Source organism: Glossina fuscipes, unplaced genomic scaffold (genome assembly GCF_014805625.2).
Source record: "Glossina fuscipes isolate IAEA_lab_2018 unplaced genomic scaffold, Yale_Gfus_2 174, whole genome shotgun sequence".
In the NCBI taxonomy this organism is placed as follows: Eukaryota; Metazoa; Arthropoda; class Insecta; order Diptera; family Glossinidae; genus Glossina; species Glossina fuscipes.
The window spans coordinates 274,511-297,548 of record NW_023998517.1 but is presented as its reverse complement, the minus strand read 5'-3'; the positions used below and the strand labels follow the sequence as shown (position 1 = coordinate 297,548).

At 32.5% G+C, this 23,038-nt stretch overlaps 1 protein-coding gene across 3 annotated transcripts in view; it reads left to right on the top strand.

Moving 5' to 3' along the window:
• LOC119641713 (protein lap4) overlaps positions 1–23,038 on the top strand; it is a 309,554-nt gene that overhangs the window by 182,022 nt on the left and 104,494 nt on the right. For 2 of the 3 annotated variants that reach the window (XM_038040526.1, XM_038040525.1), the window contains one exon: positions 729–1,356. In XM_038040526.1, coding sequence (XP_037896454.1) covers positions 729–752 — 24 coding nt within the window. In that variant the 3' untranslated portion in view covers positions 753–1,356. Of the gene's footprint in view, positions 1–728; positions 1,357–8,591; positions 8,670–23,038 lie in introns of those variants that run through there. The other variant, XR_005247877.1, reaches the window with a different exon arrangement.

Below are 23,038 nucleotides of genomic sequence, written 5' to 3'. Positions count from 1 at the left end.
ATTATATATACATACATATATATACATATGTACCGATATGTGTTTGAGACTGTACATTCAACCAACATATGGTTTAATGCTACCACTTTGTAGAGAGTACACACTTTATGTGCCTTTCTTTAGACAAAATATATAAAAAAAAATGTACTTATAAGTCTTTGTCTATACCCATCACCGAACCACGGGAAGAATATACGCGTTTTGCGATGATCTGAACATAACTTTTGGATTTTTCCAGAGTGTCTAAGAATTAGATTCATTTATATGCTATATATGAGTTTTCTCTTTTTCACGCTTTAAGTCTTTTAAGTAGACTTACACGTAATTTTTCGGACAAAGATAAACCAAATGACATACAAAGATCCAATGCAAAAAAAAAAAAAAAAAAAAAAAAAAAGAGAAAGAGCAAAAAAGTTAAGCAAATTTGAAAAATTCACTCTTGTTTTGTTTTTGTTTGAGTTTAGTTATTCATGAGCAAAATGTTACTCATACGCTACGTATTAGCTATGCGTTAGATACACATATTCTTTGCAAATGCAGGCAATAACTTGAGTTTAAGAGTGTAAAGGAAGCACACACACATGTCTTTATATTTGTTGTGTTATGTGTGTGTTATTATGTGTGTGGCTGGTTAAAATTAAACGATCGGTGGTGGGTATCCAATATTTACCCGAAAAGCAAAATATTTCTTATTTGTTCTTCTTTTATTTTTATTTAAATTGCTGCAGAAAACTACAGAATCGAATAAATAATGTTATATAACGTCGTCCTCATTACACACATCCGATAATAAAGGTAAAGAATGGATAAAAGTATTAAGACTTTCTATTTGTTTTTAATAATAAAATACATACATGCATCTATCCACATATATGTGAATGAATTACGCATTCCACCTAAACTTAAGAAACGAAAATCAATAACTAAATTAGTTTGTATACATTTTATTACACAATATTTTTACATATGTATACATATACAATTAGTTATCAATACGAATCTTTAAATTCGAAACAATTACTTGAAACTTTTTCATTTGTTTTAAATTCATTTCATATAAGAAAATGATGATAACAATCATTTCATTAGTATTTTTTTGAAAAGATTTTCCCTCCATAATTTAAAATATACCATAATATAAGCAACGGTTCCCCTTCTCTATATTCTCTCACTCTCGTTATCTTTTACTAATTCGTAGTACAATAATAATATTAGTAAATATGAAAAATAAAATTAATGCAATAATAAAACAAGAGAAGATTTTTTTTGCACAATCGTAACATAGAATAAGATATATGCATAAAATACAAACAACAAAGATACTTTCATATTCGTTTAATCTGAATGCAAGAAAAAAAAAAAAAAAAAAAAAAACAATTACATGTAAGTATATCTCAAGTGAAAGAAAAAAAAAAGAAAAAATAATTTTATAACTATTAGTTTAGTTAATATCTCTTGATATAATATACGTAAAGGAAGATGTTATTTATAAGCATTCTGTAATAAAAATTTTATTTAAAAAAATTCTTAAAAAAAATTTTTTTTTTTTTTTTTAATCTTTACTTATGGCTGACATAAACACAGGTAAAAGTAATTAAATATAATAAAATTTTTCATTAAATTTTCATTATCATTGATATAAGCAAATGTGAACATAAAGTGTTCTTGTCTTTTAAAAGTTTACGGGTATGGTCTGAGGATGTTGTGTGGAAGTCTTTCTTTTGGTCGAACATAAGATTCTTCTCTACTTGCTTTTCCGAGTATTCAATTAATTCAATTATTATATAATAATAGTTGCCCTTGGCTCTAAAATCGAAATTGTCGGTGAACTTCTTTTTCAAATTCTTATCATAAGGGTTAAGCAATAAGCAATATTTTGTTGATTGCTTGGTCTTTTCTTTGACTTGCTTCCTTTTCGCCATAATCGGTCATAACCATTTTTTGCAAATCTGTCTTTCATTTCAATTTGTCTGTTTGGTTGGATTACAAGTCCTTGCTTTTCTCCCACTCTCTGCTGAACCGTCTGATTTAAAGCAATACTCTTCGAATTCTTTATACTGACCGAAAGTTAGGAGACCATTAAGCTTAACGGGGGCAACTTTTAAAAGGCTCTAGATTAGCTATGCAAAGTCAATTTTCTATCATTTAAAGCAAAATATACTTTCCTCACTTGATTTAAATTCATATTAAACGGAACATGGTTATTTTTTAAAAGCTATGTTATACCGAATGGCAAATGGGGTAAATTCCTTATAATGTAACTTTATTGCATATACACATACACGCATTCGTAATCACAAGTTATGAGCGTAAAAGTAAATAAGTCATAAAATATGTGACATATGAGGGTTCGAATAAATTAAAAGTAAAATCACAGATGAATTTCTAGTTGATTTAACCTTTCTCTTGTTTTTTGTTTTTTTAATTATAAATGACGAATACACCTGCCGCGACTATGGTGTGAGCACGGCGTTGAGGTTAAAAAACAAGAAAATAAACATTTCCTGCTCTTCGTAAATATGAAAAATGATTGTCTCGTGCGCATAATAACAATGTGCTTGCACGCTTAAATAAGTAATATATTCATGCATATATATGGGTTTTTTTCGAAAAAGACACGTATGTACACAAAACATTTATGAACGACTCATCTTTTCAATTCTGAGCTAAATAAATGTGAAAATAAGTAAGAAAATTACATTTGGTTATAACCGAATCTTCACCACTTACATCTTACAAGAGGAAATAAAATAAAAAATGCTAAAAATGAATTTTTGATGCTCTACAATACCGGGTGGATGGGTGGTGCGATTTCTCCTACTGCTTTCATAGTACACTTACATATATGCACAAATTTGTAACGTTTTATCCTTTGCATATTACAAGTAATTGTCAAAAAATTCAAAACGCAAGAGTAAATTTTGGCCCATGTTGTCCTGTAGGCGTGTCTCTTGGCCGATTTAGCTTACTTTCAATAACAATCTATCTATATTTTAATTTCTGTTTACCACAGACAATTACTTTGACTGACGGACAGACATCTTTGAAACGATTCAGAATTTAAAACTAATCAATAATATATAACCTGCATAGAGACTCTGTAACTTTCGTCTCCTGCCTTTGGAAACATTTTGATGGAGTAAATGTGTTTTCATTGATAGCTATAATAAAAGACAAAAGAATGAATTTGAGGATAATAGGTGAGAAACATAAAAAGGATGTGTATAAATAAAACATTCCATACGTGTGCATTTATCGTTAGCGACATACTTACACATTGAATGCTGTCATAATATTAAACCGTATTTAAATAAATAATGTGAAGCATAATTGTGATGAAACAACAAGATATCTTGTCAATCAGAAGAGAATGTTGTTGCCCCAACAAATTAAAGGCAAACGCAAGCAAAAATCATACATCCATGTCTTTCCGCAATAAAGGTGTAGCAATGGTAATCAAAGAAATAAGATATCTAAACATTGAAGACATTTGACATAAATAAAAAGGAGAGAATGGTAAAAGGAGGAATAAAAACCGCATGTGGTTAGGGACGTTACAACAAATGCAAAGCCAAGTTTTTGTGTTGTGTTTTTGATCTGTCCATAACCGTACTCTGCGAGATGTTCGAGCATAAACGGCGGGCAATGTACACATACGCACCTTAGCGCTCCTGAAATGACGCTGCGTCTAAACAAAAGAACTAGAAATGTAATTGTAAGGAAAACGGTAAACACAGAAAATACAGAAGCGAAAACATGTTCTCTTCGGCAACAGGTAATAAGTAAAAAAATTATATTTGCCTAAGCCCGTATCTTGCATACTCGTCACCAAGTTAAATGTCATTTGATCTATTTGGCCCATTTTCAATATCGACCTGCGTGCCAGGATTTTGTATTAATAGAGAAAATTTTAATAAATATATTTATGTTAATAATTAAAGTACAATTGGATTTTGTTCAATTTTTGTAACCTAACCACTCTTTTCGTAGCATTTCTTTGTTTCGTGTATCACGAATTCGTATAAAACGGCTACTTTTTGGAACGAAATGTCTGTGTGTTATACGCAGGTACCTGTATTCTGCAATAGGATCTTTAATCCAAGCTCCGCAAACGCTATGACAAAAAGCGAGAAAAAGTAACACTTGCGGATAATAAACAAATTTTTTTTAAAATATTTTGGGAAACAAATGTAGGCGTGGCAGTTCTTGCAAGATAATAGCTTTTCTTTTCTTCGAGTAAGGTACCAGGGCAAAAACACCGAAACTGGAACACCAATCTAAAAATTTTCCGAAAATATTGTTACGAAATTCTTTTCTGGATACGTCGTGGATCTTCTTTTCTGGATAGATTGTGGATCTAGCGATTTTTAAGAAAAATACACTTACGCGTTTGCACTGCAAGACTCTTTTTATTTGCAATTAATTTGTTTAAGGGCAGGACTATTTACATTTTACTTTGGCAATACTCTCGACTTCTCAACTTTAATATTCTTCTTCGACTCAAATGTTCTTATTCGACTGACTGCCTTCCGCAAATATTCTGTTTATATACAGAATTTGTAGCAAGGGTTTATCGTGGGTTCCTGCCTGAAAGGCTTAACCCCACGGTGACCCAAGCTACTTTAAGCGTACTACGCCCCCTGGCGAGTTAGACAATCCCCACGGAGTAGGGGCCTGAACAACACCAGAGTCTAGAACTGTTTATTGTGTATGGAACAATAAACCCCACTCTGGTCAGTGGTGAGGCCTAGCTGCACTCGACTGTTCCAGTTTGGCTAGGAAGTTGCCAACCACAGCCACCACGAGTACTCCCCGAAGGGCCGCACCCAGGCAGTCAGGACTCACAAATTGATCAACGCTCGCTTCCGCCATAAGGCTTCCACGGTGCTGTTGATCAATTACCACCATTACCTGCAGGCATCCGTGACATATGTTCAAAAGTAAAAATAAGGCAAAAGGGGAAAAAGCCTTTCCGTCAAATCCCTTTTTTCATTTTTGCATGTATTAATTAATTAATTCTCGAGAGGGTTTTTAATAATCGGCCAAAGGGAAGGCCGTCCGTCAATTCCTTTTTGTATTCTTATTATTCTTTAGAAAAAAAATTAATTTATTTCATTACGACTTTGTGAACAAAGTCCATCATACACCCGCAGGCATACGTGGCTTTGTGAGGCGAGCCTCCTGACCCCCGGGCTCCCAGTTTGTTTTACAAAGCCTTTAGCATACTTTAGGCGGATGTTAAAAACAACCGTACTTGCTTCGGATTCACCATACTTCCTTGGTTGCCAATACCATGAACTACTTTTCTTCGAGATATATAGGTCTCGGGTATTGCACTGACATGGCAGAGTGATCTACCATGCACTCGCTAGATTACTTAAAAACCATTTATTCATATATTTCCTCGGTAGTAACCAGCTATTGAGTGAAGAGCTCATCTTACAGCCAACCCCTCCACCATCTCTTAGAAACTCGTCGCCGAATTAGCAGCTGTTTATATACAGTTTTATAAGCATATTACGATTACCTAGATTCATGGCTTCACTTTTAATTCGTTAATCCGCCTTTCCACTAATCTTTTTCGTCGGCCGGCAGCTGCATGAAGCGCCATCAATTTGCTCTTGGTTTTTCCCTCTCTCGGAAATTTATTTTCTGGGAAAATCGATTAGTTGGAATAAACTGGATTTGGGATTTCCGTAACAAAATATGTATTAAAATCTAGCAAAATCTGAATATTTAAAAAAAAATTATACTGATTAGACATTTTTTTTGCAAAAATCGCTTGAAAATTGGCAGTTTACCGAAAAATGGTCCTATGCTCCAGATAGATTTTAGTTTCGAAATCGAAGTTAACACTTCAAAGCAATTGAACGAAGCGGCTAATAAAGCTCGAAAAGTATGTTTTCGAGAAAACCTCGTTTAAAATCTAACGAGCACAGCTGCAATAACTATACGAGACAATTTGGTTAGCGGTTTTATTCATCTGTCCATATAGGTGGATCATGGAAAGTTTTTACTTTCACCAATTGTGATTCTGTATTTGTCCACTTGTCAAGTGGCATAGCATCGCTTTACGCCTGCTTTTGAGAAAATTCACTTTTTAATTACATTTTTGCCCACCTTTCCCCAAATGATCGTCCTTCTGTTCTTGAGGGTTTGGGGGAATTCTTTAAGCCACTAAAAGAAAAAAAATGTGAATAGATCGCGAGGTAACGTTATCCTCTAACTAAGTGCTAGCATAAATACTGTCTAGCGTACATCGTCTTTTCGTAATAAACGATGTTTTGTTTTGACGACAACAGACACTACAAAACTAATCTTTCTTCAATATTATCAATAATAACATCGTTGCTGGCGCTATACCGTTGTTGATGCAACAATTGCTCAAAACATGAAATACTGATTGATGAATGAAACGCTATTTAGCTCAAAAACTTATGTTTGGTTTAAAAAACGAAACCGCACTAAATGATGGAGAACATGGCCTGCAATGATTTTCAGGAAAAATTAACCTTAGGCATCATTAGCGTCACTAATGGGACGAGCTACGCACAATTGCGAAATAGTGATTGACGTAAGCTCGGTTGACTGCTTCTGTTATTATCAAACTGTAAAATTTTGATTAATGTGATGAATGATTCGCATTTGCATTGAAATAATTACAAGAGCCAACGAACTTTAAAGAATTTTCCTACGAGCAAGTCGTTATCGTTAGCTTTGTCACGACGGCAACAAAATCGATGTGGGGGCGATGTTTGTTGCTTTATTTCTTACGCTAAAGAAACGTAACAATTTTGCGAAGCAATATATCGTTAGCCATTACACTTGACACTGCTTTTACATGGACGTAGGTCCTGCAAAGAAATGTTGGCATATGTATACGTGTCTAGCCGCGTCAAGCTGGTATTATTTGATTATCGATTGTTGAGTATACGTTGTTCTTGTTAAAACAAAGTCTATCAGTCTACATCAAGTTCCCAAAGAACTCTTTCTTATCTGTAACAAGAAGCTACGCTTTTATTATATGCTTCTCATTGAACTTAAAGTTTTGATGAAATGATAAACAGACCGTGTAGTTTAACAAATACAAGTTAGTAATTATCGTGTAAGACAAGAACGTGCTATGCTTATGTGCATATCAAGACAATAATGTCTTGTTGTTCGTTACAGAAATTTCACAGTAATACATGTTGCTGTTGTTAGCTCATCATTTAAAATACTGTTCCATTAAATTTAGCATATCATTTGTCTTCTTCAGCTGTTTATGATGGTTTCAGCTCGTTGGTTAGAAATTCGAGTTTGACTGGTTTTCTTATGCAAATGCCTTACGTATTTCTTCGGCCTTTTTTCCTTCCTCCATTTCGCAAAGAAAAAATAAAATAACGCAGTCTCCTTGTTCTCTTGCATTTATTTAATATTATTGCCTTGCGGCCGTAACTGGAGTATGAATTATGGATTATTCGTATGAAGTCATTTTCCACTAAAATGACAGGCAGAATTAATAGATCGGGGAAAGAAATGTAGAACATCATACCGCGCACGCACATAAATGCCACACGAATTCTAATAAATCCTGATAGTTATTTGTTATAATAGGCATAAGCACTAAATAGCTCCCTCAAAATAAGTTATTGCGTTACACTCGGACTAGTCAAGATTGACTACTAAATGTCCTACACCTGTATATCTTTTAAAGCAATTCTTTACTTACCTTCATTACGAAATATAATATATATAAAATTATGGTTAGTCGCCATATAAAGATTCATCCCATTCCCATCGCATTACATAGGGACTTGTACTGAAGCAAATTTTTTTTTTACTAAAACTTTCATCAAAATGTACCAGAAATTACAATTCCCAAGCAAAGATTTACTTGCCATCAGAACCCTTATATAAGATAAAGTCCGAAAAACAGAAGTACGTGATTCGAGCTTACCAAAGTAAATTGTTATGTCCAGTTGCAAGTTTTTTGTACAATTTTCCCGAAGAAATAGCAAAAATTATTGTTCCCATGTAAAGGTTTACTTTTCATCACATAGATAAGGATTGGTCCGAAAAATAGAAACTAGTCACTCCTTTTGCTAATTTTCAAAATAAAGCCTTGCATAGAGAGTGCTCGAATAAGTGGACCATATTCAATAGCGTTCGCCTTTTGGTCAACGTTCGTCAGTCTGCTTAACATGGACGAACAGAAGCTGATTTTAAATCGTTCGTTGTAATAAAAAATGAATCTATCCTAAGTTCTCTAAGTACAGCCTGCACCTGGATATAGCCTGGTATAGGATATAAATAGATCTTTTTGCCATTTAAAGACCAATCTTTTGTGAGAACATTTAGCAATCAGCTTAGTAGTCGATATAAAAATTTTTCTCGCTTTAGGTAAATTTTGCTCATACCGGATATTTTACGCATGCGCAAAAAACTTATTAGGTCCTTACCCTACTCAGAGCTGAAGCATCTGTATATAAAAATGAAATGTTGAATATTTTAAAACTTGTGATATTCGTCTATGAAATATTTCTAAGCATAAATTAATTTAATTAACTTTTATGATAAATAAGTTTATTTTCCTTTTTAACTTATTCTAGGCCAATTGTAGCAGTTAATGTTGGACTAGTTTGAAACTGCAATTTCAATAAATCAGTGACTCACATTACTCATGCGGGGTAAGTACAAGTTTGTATTTTTGATAGACTGCTCTATGTAAGGCGACATGATGGAACGAAATATCGTATTAACCCATATTAAGTGTGCAATAAATTTTTAAATGAACAATAAAGTACTTAAATATATTAACAAGAGACGAGTTCCGCTTATATAAACTTTTGTTATTTTTATTTTATTTTGTGCGCATATGAAAAGAATGCTCTTTTAAAGGAGATACAATAAAATTTTATTATGCGTATATCCTTATTTCCTGTTTCGTTTTCATTTCAAAAGATCAGGAAAATACGAATTCTATATGATACATATGAGTACACACGATACATACAAGTATGTATGTACAGTGTTTGTATTTTAAATAATAACGAATAATCCACACGTAGAAGAAAAAAGGTTTAGACGAATATTCTGACACTGCTAGCAAAGATTCTTTTCAAAAAAAAAAGTCTTCATATCTTTTCTTGGCTGGGGAAAGGTTTTTTTAATATTTAAAAACCTTGGAAACGAAACGTTGCTGCCTTTCCACTATCCCTGGACGAAGTTATAACGTCAAGAACATTAAATGTAGATATATGCGATATACATATCGACCCAGATGGATAAAAAATTATTAACTTCTTATTACCAATTAGTCCAAGTTATTGTCACATATAAATACGAACTAAGTGAATTCAGCGAATGTACAAATTGCTCATCTCATCTTTCATTTATTTATACCAACAGAGATTGATTACCTTACATATAAAATAAAATATTTAATGTAACTTGCAATGGTAGATTTAAAAAGTTTTATGTAACTTCTAAGGTTACATTACTTTTCAGAATTACGTATGTGAACATTCGTGTATACATGTGCGTATATGCGGAAGTAAAAATCTTGTAATATATTCTAACGGAAAATAACCAAAAAAAAAAAAAAAAAAAAAATTGGTATGAGTTGGATATAGAGAATTTCGAATCCATAGAAAAGGGGCAGAAAAACGCTGAAGTGCATTTGTATAGGCAAAGTGAAAATATTTGCATTCGCCTGTTGCTGTCGCAGCTTTTCATGTGTGTAGGTTAAGTTATGCCAAGTGGGTCCTGGCCCAAAACAAATAACAAGCATTCAAATGAATTTTATTTCTCTGCTTTCAGTGCGCATGCTATCAATTCTCTCTTGCGCTTCGCTCCTTTGTTGCAAAGCTCCTCTTCTATACAAAGCATAAAAATTTATCCAATTATAGAGGTGTTATCCTCAACTTGAAAATATTGTTTTGCATATCAGTAGAAAAAGTGAAAGAAAAAAACGTTTCACTCTCGAAGGGAAATATTTAGAGCTTTTTGGGACACTTTTTTTGTTGTTGTTTTTTTTTTTTGTAAAATGCACTTTGGATATTTAATCTGTCGGCAGATTTTTTTTTATTTTTCACTTAATAGCTAAATTCAAGTTTATTTTTTTTATTTGTAATATCAAGTAACAATATTACAATTTTTTATATTAAGTTTGTGCGGATGTGTATAACACTCAAAAGGGCTTGAACTAATCTATTCACATTTTATTGTACCTATCGATTCAGAAGGTGACTAAGCTTGTCTATCCGTCTGTCCGTCTTACGTACTTGTGTTCAACTTAGAGGTGGTAATTTTTAAGGCATTTTGATGCAGTTTGTTATGCCGACATGTTTTGGGCTAACGACGAAAGGTTTCGATCGGCACACTGTTTCGATCCCCACCCTTATAAGGTTATTATTTTGCAAAATTCATTATATACAAAAAAAGGGTTAAGTGAGTTGGTGTAAGAGATTTAATAGAAAGCCGCGGCCCATTATAGTGTTTTTACTTGCTTTTGTAAGTGAGTTACAGAAAAGGATAGAAATTACGATCGTCTAGGTTATCTTAACTTATATATCTAACCGTTCAAACACTTAGATTACATTTTCTTTTTTTTTTTTTGCAATGTCCAGAAGAATGCTCAAAGAACCCACAAAGTATTTACATATTTTTCTCCAGCAGCAAATTTTGAATCGATTTATGTCCGTTTGTCCGGTTACCCATCTTTCCGACTGTGTAATGTTTGTTGTAAATATTCTTGTGCTCGCAAAAATTACGCTCGACTTCAAATTCGGCAAAAACATTAGAAGTTCTTTCACGCGATCGAAGGGCACGCCTACAATACCACATAAACTGAGAACACCTCTGTTTTTCAAAAGGAATTAAAAAATTTGTGGTTTTGACCATTACTCTTAAACTACAAAGGAAAAATGTATAAAAATTTAAACATATCTTCTAAGGGCGATGTTGTATTATTTGTATAAAAATGGTAGAAGCGGACCACGTCTACCCACTATTATGGTGTACAAAAATTCAATTTTTTTTTCAATACCTTTAAAAATGCGCTGAGACAAGCTTCAAAAATCTCATAAAGTACATAAATTTGGAATACACCTAAGCACGTCCGTCTGTTCGTTTTTCCATCTGTCCGTCCGTCCAGTTGTGCAGTATATGTGACAAAAACTTTTATTTTGAAAATAGAAAAAATCGAACGCGCTATTAATGTGTTTGTCTTTTTTGCGATAACCGTAATGAGTATAAAGGATTCGATTACGACTGAATGTACTTTTTTTACGTGTTTTTCGTTTACTGCACATGTAATTTATAATCTATATAAAGTAAATGCTATAGCAACACAATGGAAGTAGCAAACGTTATTTTCCCTCAATGGAAGATGTATTAAATGATGTTTAAATGAATAAAAAGAAATTATACGAACTTAGAAAATTCATTAAAGAACGAAAATAAATTAATCTCTAAATGGAAGATTCAATATATATGATACCTCTTCAATCTTCTTATGTCATTGCACTCTAGAAGAGTAATTGTCAAGGGGATTTCAGGTCATTACTCGGCCAGACAAGATATTCTGAAAATGTCCTTGAACTATTATACATTTTTAATCGAATGAATGAAATGAATAGTTTTGTTACTAACGAACAAAGGGGCATTAAGAGTAAGGCGAAGAGTGCTCGTTTGTTATTTTTGAAATACTTCCTATTAGAGTTGCTAGCTATTTGCCATAAATGTACGCCCTAAGCCCAAAAATACTCGACATGAGTTTACGAAATTTTTCCGCTCGTATTTTTATACGTTCCTCACGAAAATCTACTACATTTTTGTGTCACTTGGTGAACATCTTGCGTTTAGTTTCTCATTCAATGAGTTACATTCGATTGAGAATAAATAGAAACAAGACGAAAATGTTTGCAATCATCTGGAATAAGTGGAAAAGAAGAAGAAGAAAAATTTTTTTCTTGAAATTTCGGGATTGTCCATAAAGAAGACGTATTGAACATAGTGACTGAAATTGAAGATGGACACTGCTGCCCAGTCATACAATTCGTGGATTGGACTCGACACTAACCGAATCAAGAAACTTGAGCGATCTTCGATAGATGCTGCAAAACTGGGAGGTTGTAGCATAAAATCTTCGAGAAACGCGAAAAAGGAGGAATATTTGAATTTGGAAGGGCAGTTCGGATCGGAGGCAAATAGAAAAAGATAGTGCCTTTTTTCTGGTCAAAAATTGCACTTGTTCACCCAAACATACGCCAATTGAAAAATCCCTATGAGTTTCACTAGATATAGGAAACTGGTTTAGATAATTTTTTTTTCAAACTCATATTTGGATCAGTTATGCTCTTTGCCGCAAAGCTCCTTGAGCTAATGGTTGCGATATTGCTATTTTTAAAACTTTTCAAAAATAAATGTTTTTCCAATACTTTAAGGTGTATCTAACAAGCTCCTTAAATCTGCTTCTTTTCCTTTCATCCAAAAAAAAAATGGCCAAAGAAACCCCTGTTTTAGAAGCGCCTATGCCCGTAATCCATTCGCTACGATGGAGCGCCGACGAAACGGTTTTTCCATGAATAATATGATATCAATTGGGATAGATTAGGATAGATTGAAAAAGAAAATTAACAAATTTTTACAGTGACACTGGGATTGCTGAGACTAGGTAGCCTTTATGTGCATTACTTATATGGAATGTGTGCTTTGCATGGCATTATTTTACTTCATGCACCCTTTGAATGTGAAAATTGCTCAAAAAAGTCCGTCACATATATGCGATGTATGCGTGTGATGTATGCAGTAAAAGATTTAAATTAATTAAATATCTTTCACTTTCACACATACACATGCATAGATATATACATATATATACCTTTCGCGGTCGATGACTATGAAGATTAAAGTACTTTGATTCCTTTTCATTGGAAATTCATAAAATTTCTTCTTAAAGGATTTCATGCATTTCGAAATATAAAATCATATTTACGTGCCATCCATCACATTACATTGCATTATTCATTTCTCTGGTTTGGCATATGCTTGTTAAGTCATGTTTCCCATGAGATTATCCTCTGAAACAGTCATAGGTAAGCACACCAGTTGAAAGAATTTTACAGACTAAATTACAAAAAAAAAAAAAAAAAAAAAAAAAAGAACACTTTTCGGTTATTGGCAGTCATTGAGTTTAATGCGCTGAATTTGTCCTTCTAAACACAAAAAAGTATATCTCATGCTAGATTTTTTGAATATTTTGAGTTGAGTTTGCTGTTTGGTGCGGAATATTCATTCTTACATTTCAAATTCTGTGAATTGTGTGTAAAATAAATCATTCGATTTTGCAAGGGATTCAATACTTTTCAAAATTTTAATCAATATTTTCTTTTTCACTTCTTTTCAATCGCAAACGCTACTTAAGGCGTGAGCAAGAGGTCCTTTATAACAGAAAAGTGTTTGCATTTAATTACTAAGTAGCTTTTCTTTTCAAGAGGTAATCGATAAATATCGACGATTTAGTCTTTTTTTTTTTTTTTTTTTGGTTTCCCATTGAAGAGAAAATTGAAATGAATTAATGGCTTAAGAGTTTTTCCATTAAAGCATTGCATATGCGTTCATTAATCATCAGTAAAGGAGTACATTTCTTTTCATGTTGATAAAATCACGTCACTCTTCATATTCTTTTAGAAGGCATCCTCTCTTCGCGATAATTGAGATTTTCTTTGATAATTCATTTTCTTGCATTGCATTTGCTTTACATACTTTATTTGACTAAATTCATTCTCTATTTTCTAATGAATATAATTTCCTTCAGCTTGGAATATACGTCCAAGTAAAACGAGTTAAGCTAATAAGTTAAGTTAATAAGGATTTACTTAAAATTTTATGGTTTTAGTGCGTTTTTATGCTTATTGTTGTTATACTTGTTACCTTAAGGAATACAAAAATTTTTAAAATTGCTTTTGTTTGCTTAAACCAAAATAAATGGAGAATATAATTTCCTGTAAACTTTAAGAAGATTTTTCATTTCCGTGAATCTTCATAAAAGGAGAGAAGGATATCGACATAAGCCTTATTTAAATGATTAGAGACTTAACGTTAGAGGTTTTTTCTTTAATCTTTCCAGTAAATGGCTTTAAGATATCACTACAAGCTATTCAAGGGCACCGTTCAAATCGTATGCTTGCTAAGTACTATAGAACTGAGAACATTGCGACTGGATTTTAAACTTTAAGAAACTTTAAGATATCCGTTATCGAATAAAAGGTTTAATAAGGTCTTACTTTTGTGTATTCATACATATATTAGCACAAACTATGCATATCGGTTAAATAAATATATTTGTTTTTTTTTTTTTTTTTATATGTGTTAATAGGAGATGTCCTCGTAATAAAACATTTATTTAATTTGATCATTTATAAAATCACTTTTCTCACTAGAGTGCTCTAACGCATGCTTGCTTCTTGCGATCGATTACATGATCTTATCTTATGATTATTAGTATTATTATAGCCAAAAGTATAAATAACCAGCATCTAAGGCTATTTTCGGCTTTATTGAAAGTTCGATCGTAGTTGAGATTTGAACATACGGAGTTATTAGATGAGAACCTTTGCCCTGAGTCGATCTTTTAGCACTTGTTCTAATTACTTATACCACCTCTGTTCCAAAAATTGTTTAATGCCTATTCCAGAAAACTTTTGTACATTTTTTACGCAATCTACGCTCTGCCAGTAGTTCCCAAACTAGTAACGTCCGCGTAGGGATATAGGGGTTTCGGTCGGCAGAGTTCCGCTCTGCTTTTAACAAGAGGATATAATATAATAAAGGAATTCCGTTAATCTCTTTAAATTGCAATATTGCATGGGTGGAGAATTATCAACAGAGCCCAAAGTCTGTTCATATAGCATAAGGGTGGGTTTTGCATAACCAAATGGCATACTTTGTGCTACCATGGCAAGAGAAAATACAGACGAGAGAGATCAAGACAGTTTGCAAATTAATTGGAGGACGTCGATTCGATTACAGATTTAGGCGTTCTATTTGACCACAGGTTACGTTTTAACTTGCATATTGAGCTCTCGATTAGCAAAGCTAGGTCCGCACTTGGTTCTATAAAAAGGTGGTCCAAAGAGCTTGATGATCCCTACATTACGAAAAGGCTGTACATGTGTTTGGTTAGACCCATACTCGAGTATGCCTCAGTTGTGTGGTCTCCTTCATATAGGTGCTACGTAGATTCAATTGAATCTCTTCAAAAGCAATTCTTGCTGTTTGCCCTTAGAAATTTGGGTTGGGATCCGATTGCCTCTCTTCCTCCGTATGAAAATAGGTTGCTTCTGCTGTCCCTACCGTCTCTTGAGAAACGTAGATTTGTTCTTGGCATTTCCTTTCTAATTAAAGTAATAAATGGTGCTATTGACTCGCCTTCATTACTTGGTGAAATAAGCTTTAATGTCCCTAACCGCTTCTCTAGGCATTTTATCTTGGTTAAGCTTAATCAGTGTAAATTTAATTATGAGCTGTTCAATCCGCTCAGAGTCGTTTGCAAGAACCTAAATGACGTCCACCACTTATTCTCGTTATCGGACTCTTTAAAGTCCATTAAAGCAACATTGCTTAATACGCGCGATTTACCTATGTCGTATTTAAACTAGTTTTTATCCTTAAAAAGTCGTTACGTTTCGAAAGTGAATTATTGTCAATTTATTATCGGTTGCCAGGCTTATGCATGTTTGCGATGGCTTAGGGGTTCATTTGCAATTTGATCCTGTACCGGTTGTAAGTGTGCTCCTATGCTGATAGTGTACATGCTTTTTTTTTTTCTTATTTGTTTTATTATGCTTATACTCAATTTTATTGTTAATTAATATTAGTTTTGCATTAAGAGCCTATTGAACTCGACTGCTATTTGTTTAGTTGAGTTTCTAGTATAAGTGGAATAAAATAAATAAAAAAATAAATAAATAAATAAATAAATAAAAAAAAGAGGGTCGAGTAATCGCAATACGGAAAAGAAAGTGCTTCATATTTTATTTTTGATGATTGGTTTTCATGCAATTTGGTCTTGAAGTTTTGCATCTTCTTTCATTGAATATTTTTTTTAAATAGCAAACAAAATATTTATAATTTTACTGCCTTTTAAATAAATATTCGTAAAAATAGAGAAGCAGCTTAGGAAAAAGGTAGGGACAGAAAATACTTTCATCCTTTATGCTTAAGACGAAAGTGCTTTTCGTTTCGAATGTTATTCATATCAAATCCATAAAAGAACAACGTTAGTGATAAAAGACAGTATTAATGTTACAAGAATATAATTTCATTATTTTGGTCAAAGACGAGCAAGATGAACATTTGAAACAGTTCAGGGACTAACGTGTGCATCATACAAAAATTGCTAAATAAGTTGAATTATTTTTTTTTTATTATTAAATCTAATTCCAATTATATGTGTTTATGTACATTTGAATATAAATTACTGCAGCTAGAATTTTACGCTTACTTGATGCATTTGCATATTAAAAAACGATATGCGGATGTATATGTAAACAACATTGAATCGTAATATTTCAAGAATCGTTCGATTTTAAAATGTCCCCCTTTAATATTGCTAATTATGGCTGCAACGAATTATAAATTTTACGATAATAATTATTCTTAACTTAAGAGTGATAAGAGTGTATTGCTGGATATAATAATATAAGTATACGGTCAACTATTAATTATATTGTGCTTAAGAAATATGAGAAACGATGTTTATAGCATTGTTCACTGAATAGATGAAGAGAAGTTTTCATGAAGATGGGGAAGGTAAGTGGGCGTAATCACAGACGGTGACTTAACGGGCCAACAGATGCATAAACACAGCCTAACGGACAGGAGAATAATACAGACGGACAGTAGCACTGTTATTTGACGTCACATCGATAGTGTTCTCGATAGGTTTAATTTTCTTTTAATTTTTTTTGACTGTCATCGTTATAACGCAGCCATAGCACCCACATGCCTAGAGAATTGAAGAAAATTTTAATGATAAGCCAAATTTGTCAGTGTTGCGTTGTTTTCTCGAGCCGAGCATCTCCTTAACCAATTTTCCGAGTTTATTTTTCTATATATTGACAAACTTGAATGGCAATTAGCTGCCAAAAACTGCAATTTTGCAAGATAACAAAGTCTGTGGCTCAGTTCCCTGCCATCATTAGATAAAAATGTAAAGGAATTTAAAAAATTAGACGTTATGGGCGTTGCTTTTCTTTTGAAAAGAGTTAAGCATCATTATGCCTATTTTCGTCTACAACGTTGCTACCAATTGGATGACTAAATGTGTCTCACAAATATTTTCAAAAACCTTCTTGCAGCCATAGAAAGAAAGCAAAATCCGATACGCACAATTTTGCTTAAATTTTTTTCTTTTTTTTCATTAAGGACCGATAGTCGTGTTTTCTTTAATCCAATTTAATTTAGCCTCTTAAGGGTTTTACAATCACCCTATATGTTAATCATGTTTATTTTTATTAAAACATCTGCTTTTACGTGTCATCGTTTTTGTTGCTATTGTGAACGCTTCATTAAATATAAACATAAATAAGCTATCATAACCAACGTGTTTGGTCTAAAGTTTACTTCCTTGTAGTGTTTTCAAGATTCCTAGAAATCAATTGATCATATAAATAAGAAGAAGAAGAATTGCTTAAACAAAGCTAAATTTCCTACTTCCCATTGATTTTTTTTTCTTTTTTTTCAATTCTTTTGAAAAAATTCGCATTTACATGATTTCTATGAAAACATTATTAAACCCAAATCAATGTCATTTTTTACACATGCAAAGAATTAAAAAACTGTCTTGAAAAAAATGTAAGCTGAAATGTCACTTTTTAAGCACATGTTCGTTTGAAGCAATTACGTAAGGGTTGCGCGATATATAGGCCTCAACACCATTTAGCGGCAAAAATCCGCGGAGACTTTTTATATCACCCATTACAATTGAGAGAATATAGTGATCAGAAGTCAACAGGTTTATGCCCACACATGTGTTAGTGACTTGTGCTAGTTAGAGTTGGAAAATAGATTTTTTGATAGATTTGCTGATAGACTGAATTTTCGTTGTACACTAGTTGTAATTTATTTTTGTAACTAAAATGATTTTTTTTATGTTTTATAAAATTTAATATGTATTTCACTTGTTTTGTACGATTTTCGCGATTTCCCCGAATTTACCATAGGTTGCACATATCTTTTTACACGATTTTGATGAACGGATCTGCCATGTAAAAAAAGAGTTTTGTGTATGTTTATATCCATCACTGAAAAATAAGTGTACACAAATTTTGTCAGAACACTTGTATTGCTTAGGGAAAAACGTCGACAATGTTACAAAGTATACATATTCTTAATCAATGATTTGTCCGTCTGTGTTTATGTGCGTGTGGTAAACACAAAGTCGGTAAAAACATTTTCGGTAATCTCATTAACAGATTCAGCTACATCGGATTTGCATTTCAAGCTGAGCTATATTTTACGCTCGCCTACGAGTTGTTTATACGGAAGATAAGCTTTTCCTAGTTGTTTATGGATTTCACGAAAAAACAACCTGTTGCTGTTTTGCTATAAACCAGTCATCGAGTCATTTCTGTATATTTTCATAAGAAATCAAGTGCTGCTCAATAAGTGTGTGGTCCCTTGACGCAAACAGGCGGTAATCGGAATTTCACGAGTTGCCGTGAGTAAGCCGCAGAGATTAGCATTTCTCAATTGAGTGCTTCCAATGTATTGCGAACTGGTTTTATTGTATGGATGAATTGATGCATGCCATGTTAAACAAAGTAATCTTTTGTTGCTTTTTTTGATATGTGGTTGTGCATTGTTGCTCCTCTTTTGGCATAAAATTCAAAAGTATTTTTGTGTTGCAATGTATGTTAATGTTGTTAAGTAACCAAACCAAAAAAAAAAAAAGAACTGCAGAGAGGTATGTCCTTTTCACATAATGTTAAGCCCGTCCATGGGAAAATTCCGATTTCATATTTACATGCATTGGTATCATTGATGTCATTCCCCATATAAGCGCTACATGGTACATTGACATAACTGTTGTACTATTAAACTTTACCGCTAGCAGCGAAAATTCAAATAGTAATAATAATAATAAACGATTTTAAACAACCCCTCTCTCGTATCCCTGTAGGTACAGCATATGTAAGCTTTTAGAATATTTTACCTCATTTTTCTTATTTTCTCATTAAATAATTCCGTAAGCTTTCCCATGTGCCAGAATGAAGGCTAAAAGGTAATTGCAAGAATTTAGAGTAATTTATGAGTAATTTTACTGAACTCGAAGCAGAAGCGAAACGAAAAGTAAGTATGTGTGTATATATACATATTCCATACGATAACAGCGTACATTATATTGAAGTTTATAAGTTATTATTAGACTTTTTTTTTTATTTCTTTCTAAAGCATGGACTGCAACAATAAACCTATATATAAGAACGATATATATGCAAAGTTATTTATGTATAATATAAAATATCTGATGATCGGTATAATGCTGTGTATTACTTCAGTCTTGCTAACTTTAAATATTGAGATAAGCTCTTTGTTGCAATAAAACGAAAACATTTTCTATTCGCCACTCATACTATTCACAAAAATAATATGCATCCGCAGAGAGGGGGTAAACAAGAAAAACAATCTTTAGGATACAGTGAAACTATTAATGATTATACGAAATACCCTTGATTGCAATTACATTCAATCCTATCAGTCTTAAAACATTCAATTCAATATTTGGTAATATGCACGTGTTTTTAAGAAAATATTATATGCGTACCTTGGCTTGGATTAAAAATTCTTTTCTTGCAATGAACTTTGAAAGCAACTGTTTCCGCAAAACTTCCACAAATTTATAGTCTACTCTTACAACTGTATATACGAAGGCAAGGCATACTTTTTTATTAGAATTATTTCCAATCTTTTGTGGCTTAGAAAGTGAAGATTACGTGTTACAACAACGGAAAAGAATTTGGAAGAAAAAATGAGAAAAAACTATCTGGTTGAAAACGAATTTTTGATAACCTAAAAAAGAAATTCGTGAAATATATGAAAACATTAATGTTATTTACTATTGTAAGAATTCAAGCTGAATTATTGAAACCTGTTTGTAAACATGAATATGTTCTTCACTTACTTAACTATTAAATTGTCACAGTTTTATTTTACATTCTCAACTTATTGTTGGGCGTATTTGTGGGCTCATGTATAGGAAGTACAATAAAATTTTTAGGTGACGGTACGGATGATAATACATAAAAACGAATCACGAATATACGAACACAGTTCCTAAAAGAAGAAATGAACGGAGTCAATATCTCATCCGAACAAAGTTTTTTATGAAAGAAAAAAATTGGTGAACAGATTCATTAACCCATGTGAACAAAGTTTTTCATGAGAGAAAAACATTGGTGAACAGGTTCAATATCGCATGCGAACATCCTTTCGAAGAAAATAGGAAATTAATGAACGAATCCAATATTTTATACTGATCAAAAACATATTTAGGGTTAAATAACAAACACGGAAAAGTCATTTTCAAATTGCTCGCTTTATAATCATCTTTTGGTTTGTGCTATATCCCGTACTTGTGACGAATTTTAGGTCCATTTTGAAAGCAGATCGTAAATTAAGCGTAAAAATGTTTTCAATTGTTTCCGAAATGAATCGAGAACTTATAGAATTTTAAATTTTTATGGTCATATTCCCTACAACATGGCTTTAAAGTTTCAATCTCGACAAGTATTTTATAAGTTATCAGTGACTGTTCGGGCCTTACGAATGCAGCTACACAATTCGAATACCTGGTAGTGGGAGGCGCGCAGAGAGATTGTAAAATTTAATGATTTAATTTTTTTCATTTCTTAAGGATTCTCAATATGTATAAACTTACACTTAAATACTTCGCGTTTTTTTTTTTTTTTTTTGCGTTGGTTAAAACGGAAAGTATGCCAACATTCAGACTGAAATGCGTTAAATTACTCATAGTTGATGCGCATGTATCTACACCAATTTATTCGCGAAAGCGTATATCAACATGTCTATATAAATTATTAAAGACCTCATCGGTATAACGGGAAAAATTTAATTGATTTTTGAGATTTTATTCGTAAAAATTTTTATAATTAAATTTTACAAATTTTTATAGTTTATAGTTTTTTTTTTCAACTTACGAATTTTGTTATTTTCAATTACTATTGCCATTGACCATAACGCCGGAACAAGTTTTACAATCTACACATGTTCACAAGCTACGCTATGGTAGGTACAAGCATTTATTAAATTTGCACGGATGTATATAATGTGTGTGTATAAGCTTTGGACTTAGGACTTGAAATAGACTCACCTTTTTTTATGCCGAAGAATTCAGAATCACTTTCTGAATCGATTTATGCTTTTCTGTCCGTCTGTCCCTCTTGCTTTCTAAATATACTTGTTGTTCAACAGGTCGTAGTATTTTGACCCAAGAACGAACCTCGTTCAAAATGTTTCGGATTGGATAACTGTTTTTGACCACTATTCGTATAAAGACTTAGTTCAAAAAGTCGTTATATTAAGCAAAGTGGCATAGCGTATTTAATGGTAAGCACTGGCCCACTATAATATTATTACTTGTTTGTTTTTGTTTTTTTATTCTCTTTTACATCTACTTACGCTTATTATTTTTCTATATGCCAAAGCTTCCCCCTATAATTGGTTTTTAATATAGCTTGCTAGAATTCGCTTACTTGCTTATCGGACTTAGCACAATAACAATTCTCTTTTCAATTATTTGCCTGAATTATCTCAAACTTTCAACTTAAGATTACTTCGTCGGTCACCAGCGCAGCTCAGAGAGCTACCTCCGCTCTCGAAATCAACAGTCATATTGCTTACAGCTAATTGCATCCCTAGTTCACTTGGTTACTAATAATTAACAAAACTTGGAAAGATTGTTGTTGGGGTGCTTATAGTCTTTCACTCTACTCTATTAAACTTTCTGAACTTAAGAATGCACTTACTTTCTCCTCGCATGGCTAGTTTAATGCAAACAACAAACATTATGTACGATACATAAGAGACTTCGATTTCAATAATTGTTTCACATATACGTTTCTATCGTCTTCTGCATAAACTAATGTATATTAAAAAAAAAAAAAAAAAAGCAAAAATTGTATACAAGATATTAAAACGCATTACTGACGTTTTCAGAATGTGTGCTAAACACAGAGCTTAACAGTTGTAAAGTAAAATTAAAGTGCAAACGCTATTAAACTTTTTTTTAAAATAGTTTTAGTTATTTTTTAATTAAAAAGTTGCAAAGGCAACTGGAATTGCTTAGCGCTTAATGAATGCATTCTTCATTTCTTTCTTTTTTTTTTTTTTCCTTTTTTTTTTTGTATTATATGCTTCTCATTTTCTTTCCTTTTTTCTGCTTTAGTCAAAGAAGATTGCTAAAGGATACTATTGCCATTTATATTGCAATTAAAACGTTTCTTATGAATTATTTAAGAAAAGAAAGAAAACTGAACTAAACAAAAGAAGTTTCAGACATTTAGTGTTAGTTACGATTTAAGAAGATGTCCAGTGACCGCATCATCTCAAGTAAAATGAGCAAGCAAGTGTACTTAGTTGGATTGATGAATTATTATTATTTATTTGTAATCGAGTGATCGGACACACAATCGCTAAACATATAACTTTGTTTAATATCTCCCTAAGATTAGCTTATGCACAGCGTTAATCATTTCGTGTTCCGATTTTAGCGACCCTGTTTCAATAATGGACAGTCAAACAGGACTATCATCCATGGCTTCATTTTACATTACGAATCGTCTAACAATTCTTGAACATGTTCAAATGTAGGTTTGTTCGGAGCCAATTTGCTTTCACGTTCTCGTGAGCGGTCGGATTTGATAAATTCACGAGTCGTTGTAAGGCGCTTTATATCAATTGATGCCCTTGTTCTGTTTTTATCAACTTCATGCGGTTTTCCGGAATGTGTATTTTCGAAATTAAAATTTTT